Genomic DNA, 8179 nt, shown 5'->3' with positions numbered 1-8179 from the left:
GAAAATTAAATGGAAAAAATCGTTATAAAATCGAGATCATCATCTGGCCATAAAAAAAATCGTGATATGATATTTTTTTCCATATCGCCCACCCCTACATGAACTTTAGTTATTTATTTATTTTAAATATTTAAGGGTATTGTTAATCCCCTGCATAACAAGCCTTTTGCTGCATGCATTTTCGAATGTGGCAAATGCTGTTTAAAATAGGCTATTATTGTCTTACATCTTTAAGATTGTGCTAATATTCACCACTTTCCAGGTGGTGTATTTGACAGCAGTGCATCATATTTCACAAACTATCGTGATGTTTACCAGTAATGGCTAATGAAGTAATGAGTAATGATCAACTTTTTGTGCTAAGGTGAGTAACGTAATGAGTTGCTTTTCTCTACAATTAGCGCAGAAGTTTACTAGGTTGAGTCTAACAAGAGCACATGCTTGTACAAATACATTCTCCATTCAAAGTAGGGAGTGAGACAGAATAAATATTAAAAGATAGACTGTCTATCAGAAGGAGAGGGCAGTGGAATACTTCTTTTTAGCCTGTTGTCTATTTACTCTTTAAACATGAACTGCATTTCTTGTACTTTGCTGTATGCTATCTCAAACATTTCTTGTACAAAAAAATCCAAAGCCAAATTTCATAACTTTTATTAAAATGTAAATAATAACAAAGATGCTGCAGATCAGAGTGGCAAAATGAGGTGCAAAAGTTTATCTTTGATGCACATTAAAGGCATTGTTGAATGCAAGCTTAAAAAAATCACTCAATTAAATCATCACACTTATAAAACCTGAGTAAAGAGTACCTGGAGTCTCTCTCTGCTTTAGCTTATTGGAATGTGTTCTTCAGAGAGCACTGCTACTGCACATGAATGATCATCACAGACTATTTATAGCCGTGGAAAATTAGCAAGACATTATGCTGGAATAGTTTCTAATTACAACAGTTATACACTCTCTGGAGCTATGTTTTCATCTGAATACGACAATATACCGCTCATCATCCTGTTCTTGTTGAAGATGTGGCTGGATGGTGGAGTAGAGAGGACCCTGATGGTTCTTTGTAAAGAGAGATCTGCTATAGAGTGGATCATCCGGCTCTGCTGGTGGAGCTGGTGTGTTCTCATACAGTGGAACAGAGTTTTGCTGATGACGAGACAAGACAACATTACTTTAAATTACACTGCACTTTGTGTTATCTGTCTGTGGTGCAAGAGTTCCACATTCCCAGCTGTTACCTGTTCCATGTTGGATGATGTTTCTGTCTGAGGAGTCTGAGTGGGAGAATTCTTCCTTTTTAAAGAGAGAAATGAAATAATAAAAACATCAACATTTGATGCTCGGTTAGTGTGTGATAATTTCAGGGCTCTGAAACAGAGGATGGCGTTCCTCACCTTATCCAGAAGATGACAATGAGGACCATCAAAACCAGAAAAGCAGCCGTGGCAGCTGCTAGGATCCATGTTCCCATTTTCCTGTGGACAGTGAGAGTTTTCTCGTTGGATCTGATGTCGTTCAGGGTGTTGACAGCACAGGAGTAGTTTCCTGCATGTTGCATGCTGACTGCTTCTACAATCAGATGTTTGCTTTGGTTCTCTGGCGGGGTCAAAAGTTGTGTGTTCCAGTACCAAATGTAGTTTGCATCATCAGTCAGAGGACAGCTGGTACTGCAGGTTAGCGTGACTCTTTGACCTTCTGTCACCTCTGCAGATGGACTGAATGTCACCCTTAGATCTGAAAAGAAGGATACTGTCAGTATGAAGTGTTTTAGATCATAAGGCTTGTCTGTTAGAGGTGAACTAGATCACAGCAGATTCGTGATCTGTTTGGATCACCCCTAACAAATTGGGTTGCATCTATGGGTCAGTGTACTGCAACAAAATCCTTGTATAGAGATTTTCAGTGGAAAAAGACAGCATTTATGAGGTAGTTAGTTTAGTCTTGTTCTAGTCTCTTTTACCAAAACTAAACTTAGTTTTTGTCAGAGTTTTTGTCAAAAATCTATTTAGTGGCTATTTGGTGGTTAGTTTTAGTTGACAAATTTGTAAAGCCCTTTTAGAAATAAGATTTACAGAAAAACAAAGCAACAGAATGAAACAAAAGACAGAGACAAGAGAACAAATGACACCCAACAACAACAAACTCACTGGCGAATCCATCTTGCAAAGCTCCCATCTGAACCGTTTGGGCCCAGTTATAAAGTGACAAGACCAATCAGTGATGAGGGGCAGTATTTTCAGGCACGGTGAAGTCGTGACGTAAGCAAGCAGCAACAAGAGACCGGTGCCATTATGGTGAAAGACATTAGCATGGATGCTGCTAAAGCACCAGTTTTATCAGAACCCAACTTGCTTTTCAAACAGCTGCAGGATCAGGAGTATTCCCCTGATGCAGGTCTTTGTAGGTGTCTATGTGCAATGTAATTTTGTGGCGTGGGAGTGCAAACCTAACCTCACTGCTGCCGTCACTCAAAAGAAAAATACATCCCTGCTCTCAGAGGTACAAAGCAAATATCAGGCGATGATAGACATCATGATGCAGTTAGCAGCTGGTGGCTTGGTGGCTTTGTATGATATCAGTCAAAAGCTTAATGTTGGTTACATTGGTCATGTAGCATGCTCCTGCAGCTATAACACAGGAAGCTCTGCAGGTGCAACCGCTGCACAGACGCATACACACACATCCGCTTAATAAGCAGAGTGTATGTGATGTGTTAAGCACCATCAAAACCAACAAGAGCTTGTACATACTTAAATCTTCATTTTTTAAATACTTTTGTCAGTTTTAAATTTTTGTATTTGATGTTGAATTCCTGTACGCTGAAAGCAAAGCCAACCGGAGTCAAATTCCTTTTTGTGTAAGCATACTTGGTCAATAGCTGATTCTGTTTCTGAAACAATGTGATTCATGACAAAGTCTGATTTGTAATCCATTGTATCACTTCAGTCTTTAGACTGAAAAATATTCACCCACTCAGTCTTTAGTTCTCAAGCTGTGAGGAAGAAAATATGTTCAGTTACCTGTAACTATGATCTTAACTCCGGGTATGTCAGCCTTTCTCCATTCTTTATCATCTTGTTGCAGTCTGAATCTGTATTCTGCTGAGTCATTCTTCTTCAGGTTCGTCATTTTAAGGATGTGTTGGTTCTTCATGTTGTCATAGAACCTGACTCGATCCACAGCCTCAGTCATCATCTCAGCATCCTCCACTCTACCATTCTTTAATTTATACCAGTGTTTATGCTTGGGCCACTGATTGGAAGGATGTGAATATTCACTTGTAATATTCACTGAAGAGCCTTCAAGAGCACAGATTCTCCTGCTGACATAGTTCACTCTCCAACAGTTTCCTTTATTTACACCTGGAATTAAATGAAAAATGTGTTACAGTTTTAGCCCATACTGTAAACACCCCAGTAGAACAGAAATGACTGTGATGTAGTCCCACTATCCTAATAACCATCTACTCTCTTTGTAGACTGGTTTAACTTTTGTAATCACATAAAACATCTTTTTGTAGAAAACAGTGTAAATGAGCAGTAACTTTGAAAACAATCACCAGCACACAGAAAAGCAGCTGTCACCCAGGATACTAAATATTATGCACTGAATACACTGTGAACAAAGAAAAGTAGGCAGCCGCTTAGAATCAAGATAATCAGCCCACAGATGTTTCACTCCAATAAAAATCTGTGTTTGATCCTTTATGTTTATATGGATACAATAGTGATACTCCAAACAAAGTGCTACATAAGGGTCATGTCAAAAAGACACTTATCAGTATCATGAATGATCTATTTTGGCTGTTTGCCTCCATCAGTGCTTAAAAACATCTTGCAAAATATTTATTAGTCACAAAATTGTTTCAGTTTAAGTAACTGAACAACTCTGATTAGTTTCTAGTCACAGATTTCAGCAGAGATCAAATCCTCATGGTCTTTAATGGCACAGCTGTATCCTTTGCTAGAGCTACTAACAGGATAAAAATGCTTTTCTTTCCTGAATAGACTTAACTCTCCACCTCTGTACCAGCTGTAAGAGCTGTAATCAAAAAATATGGTTGAATTCATACAGCTGTCGTGACAGGTCAGTTGGTCTCCATTGTGAGTGCTTACAACCCAGACTTCTGTAAGGGGACAAAACATCTTTATTAGTAATTTCAATTTTTAGGAGTCCAGAGTATAGTGTACAGTAACAAAAGTAAAAGTAAGCTTTATCTAAATGTGCAGAAATATCATCTGTCTTCCTTTATCTCTGTCATAAATAAAAAACAAACAAACCATTAAGCCATTTGAGGTGAGCGTTCGTTGAGATTTTGTCAAACTTACTCATGGGATAAAGGATGAAGCAGGTTCCATTTGACCACCAACTTGGACAGTATTTAATATCAGTGTAGGTCACACCAAAGCATCTTCTGTCAACAAAATCTGAAATTAAAGAGTTGTGTTACAATAGTTTGGATTTGAGCAAAAATTGCATTGGATTATCAGGTGTATGATAAATAAACCATAACATTATTAATGTTACTTGGAACTAGAAGTAAAATGCATTTGTTATATAAAGATAAGAGTCTTGTTAAACAGGCATGCACTGTCAGAGGCACAAAAAAAAAACAACTTTAAACTTATGACCAGGGGTGCACCGATTGATCAGCCAAAATTGGAATCGTTGCCGATTTCCTTAATTTTAGGGGATCGGTGATCGGCTGATACTTAGATAAGATCAGTGGATAAGATCGGTTTCATATAAAGAAAGACTAAAAGAACTGATATAATTTAGTAGTTTGGACAGCAATGCTCTAAACTTTTCATTTATATTTGAAAGAACTACCTCATGTGCAGTTAAAACAACAAGTTTGTATTGTTTCACGGGTATTGTTCAATGTTTTTCAATAAAATAAGGTTGGAACATTGAAGGTGTATGCTGTCAGTTATCAAAAAAATATCTGTATCGGCCAAAATCGGCAGGTCAGGCTTTTTAAAGATCGGTGATCGGCCAGAAAACTGCAATCAGTGCACCCCTACTTATGACCCTTTTGGCAGGTCTTTTTGCAGAATACAGGTTGATTTTCATGTCCCTCACTTTGATTGACATCCTCCTGGTTCTCACGCATTCAATTTTAAAGCATTTCACTTTTTACTCTTACCCTTAGCTACCTGTGGCAAATTCCTTTTTTCCATTATTAAGCTAGTAATGCTAGATTTGATCAACAAAAGAAGTTTATTTATTTCAAAATCAAAGCAGGTTTTTCATCTGAACAGGAAGTAGTGTACCTTTAGTATGAGACAGATTTACTTGATGATGTTGTTATACCATGATGCTGGCTGGATTCCTAAATACTCATTTTCAGTTAACTTATCTGAGTAATTCTATGTTGGATGGGTCATGTTAATCACCAGACAAGAAGACAAGGCATTAATAAATCGATTGATTAATTATTCAGAAATTTGTTGTAAAGAAAAATTCTTGAGCACATCTCTAAACTTCATTGTTAACATTCACCGGGGCATTCAATGTGTCTTTTGGTGCAAATAATTTGCATGAAATGATTGTTTCTTTTGTTATCATTATATATTATGTATTTTGGGGGAATTTATTATTTTTTTTAATTTCACTCCCAGCGAGCACACATCAGTCAAAACACCTGTTACTGCCTGTGGTAGAGGCTGTCAGAGGAGCAGTGTCCTCTCCATTAAACTGCTTGTTGTTTTTCTCCCTTTCATATTAATATTTTTCTCTAGCCAGTGCTAAGATGTTTTAAACTTTAATCTGACATTATGCTGCCAAGTAAAAGATGGAGACAGGCAGCCTGACAAATGTGTGCTTAAAACTAAACACAACAACAAAGTCTCCTCTTACCTCATGTGTACGGGTCTCAGCTCCCTGTAGTACTGTAACACTTACGTGATTCCCTCTCAAAGTGAACCTCGAGAGGACCCTTAGAATCCTATTATTTATATTGTTTTGTTTGCTGCCCCGTCAGGGCCTTTCTGTGCAGAGTTTGCGTGTTCCCTCTAAGCACACGTGGTTCTCTGAGTATACTAAAGGTTCTAGTATGAAAAGCAGAGAGAGGCAGAAATACAATTTTTATCTTTTGCTGTAATGTACTTCAGTTTACCAGAGGACAAAACACACTGCAGACTTTTGCAGCACTAATGTTATTTTGCACAATTTATTCAGAAAATTGTGTCACCCCTGATGTGCATAGAAAGTGGTTTTAAAATTTGCCTCTGAATTATTCCTGTTTTAATTTCACATTACTCAGGAGTCATTTTGTACATGCACTCCTGCATATTCCTTATTCTGTGTATTTCACAGAATAAGTACTTTAAAACTGTCTCTTACCTCTAAGTCAGGGTGCAGAAATTATTTAAAGTAAATCTAAAAGACAGTGCCTTAAAATACATCTCTTTCATCTGATTCCTGAACTGTAAAGGATTTCTTCAGATTTGAACTAATATAAACTGTTGTTTGAAATGTAAAAGTATTCAATTTTAAAATGAGATTTAATCATTAAATTGTTTTAATCAAAATTTAGCAACAGATTTTTTGAAATCCAGTTTTTTTTAATTGGATAAAACATTGTAAAGCTGTGATTTCTGTTCTTTAGATATCAACCCTTTATTATACATTTAGAAATTAGTGAGGCTTCCAATGGCTTTGAGACATTGTCCAGCATAATAAGTAAAAGTTTTCACTTACTCACTGAGACTTCAGGTGCTCTAAAATCCTCGTAGCCTTTGACAGCACAGGAGTACCTGGATTCTCTGTCACTGCTGACCAGCTCTTGGTACCAGGGAGACCAGTCCTCATAGAGGAACTCTCCGTTCTTGTACCAGATGTAGGCTGAAGGGCTTTCAGTCAGAGGACAGCTGGTGCTACACATCAGTGTTACCTTCTGTCCCTCTGTGGCAGGAATCACCTTTACCTGCAGGTCTGATATAATGACATGAGACTGAATACACTGATCAGATGTTTTCAGTAATTCATCAGTGACAGTGGCGTACCTGCGACACGGAGCTGAATACGTTTGTTCCAGCAGATGCCAGGTTGTTCAGCGTTCTCTGCGCAGCAGTAATAATCCTCATCACTTTCTCTCACATCTTTGATCGTTAGAGTTTGATGATTGTCTTCAAAAATGTCATCAGTGTCATAATTAACCTCCCTCTGGCTTAGGCTGTTATACGCAAACAGAGTGTACCATCTCATATTTGTCTTGTTGTTTTTGGTTATACAGGGCAGATTCACTGTGGAACTTTTTAGAGCACAGATGCGGTGGTTTGGTGGTTCCAGGAACCCTGAAAAGAAGAAAACAAATTGAGAGGTCCATTCCATTTTGATCAGGGCCTCTGTGCAAAATACCTCAATAATTATGGATAATATGGTCTTTTATAGGTTTGACGATTTTGAGAGGTGACCTTAAACATTAATTTTTTTCACATTACAACATCACTCTCACTCTAAATAAAGTAATCAAATGTACTCCAATACTTTACAGTCGTAAACATACCTGAGATGCACATGATGAGTCCCATAAACACACACCCAACTTCGGCCCTGATCATGACTGATGTATTCTCTCAGATCGAATTAGAGTATCAAATGTTCCTATCAGCTTGATTCTTCTAAGAAGTAGTCATAAATCAGGAATGATTTATCAAAACCTAATGGAACTTCCTTTCAACAGTGTGAAGAGGAAAAAATGACTAACATCTGAGTGGTGACAGACCTCAAAATTGGAAAAAAAAAAAAAACAACTTCCTTCCTGACATGTGCTTACCCCCTTTCACCTCCAACTGAACCTAAGTGTTGTTACCCCCATCTGACTGTTCATGACATTAACCTTCTCTCTTATCCTCTAGAGGGCGCTGTATTACAGCACACAACTACAGCAGGCAGGGATGAATTCAGGCTGCAACAAGTAGGCAGTGAGCACCTATTATCACCTATGTTGGGTCATGTGTATCCAGTTAAATTCAACAGTTATGGGTTTGCTCATGTAAAGCTCTTTAAGTGAAATGTGACAGGGTGTCTGCCATATGATCTCACCTCATCAAAAAAAGTTCACTCAGTTATGTTCTTGAATTTTAAGTATCTGTAACATGTGAAGTGTGGGAGATACTGCACATTATTTAACATTTTACACCTGACTATGGTAGCTTAGCGATGACTG

At 37.7% G+C, this 8179-nt stretch overlaps 1 protein-coding gene across 2 annotated transcripts; it reads right to left on the bottom strand.

Annotated features, from left to right (window-relative positions):
• On the bottom strand, positions 1-7685 carry LOC121508752. Of its 2 annotated transcripts, none has more exons than XM_041785819.1 (9): positions 7517-7685; positions 7014-7304; positions 6709-6942; positions 4335-4433; positions 4079-4132; positions 3027-3368; positions 1401-1740; positions 1245-1299; positions 1-1152 (listed from the first exon to the last, which is right to left on the bottom strand). In XM_041785819.1, the coding sequence occupies exons 1-9, from the start codon at positions 7569-7571 to the stop codon at positions 979-981; spliced, it is 1644 nt and encodes a 547-aa protein (XP_041641753.1). In that variant the 5' UTR covers positions 7572-7685; the 3' UTR covers positions 1-978. The 2 variants fall into 2 exon arrangements, with proteins under 2 accessions (XP_041641753.1, XP_041641752.1); XM_041785818.1 differs by having other exon boundaries at positions 1245-1295.
• Positions 7686-8179: the final 494 nt, after the last annotated feature.

Source organism: Cheilinus undulatus, linkage group 4 (genome assembly GCF_018320785.1).
Source record: "Cheilinus undulatus linkage group 4, ASM1832078v1, whole genome shotgun sequence".
NCBI lineage: Eukaryota > Metazoa > Chordata > Actinopteri > Labriformes > Labridae > Cheilinus > Cheilinus undulatus.
The sequence above is the reverse complement of the archived record's forward strand: the minus strand, read 5'-3'. Positions and strand labels throughout refer to the sequence as shown.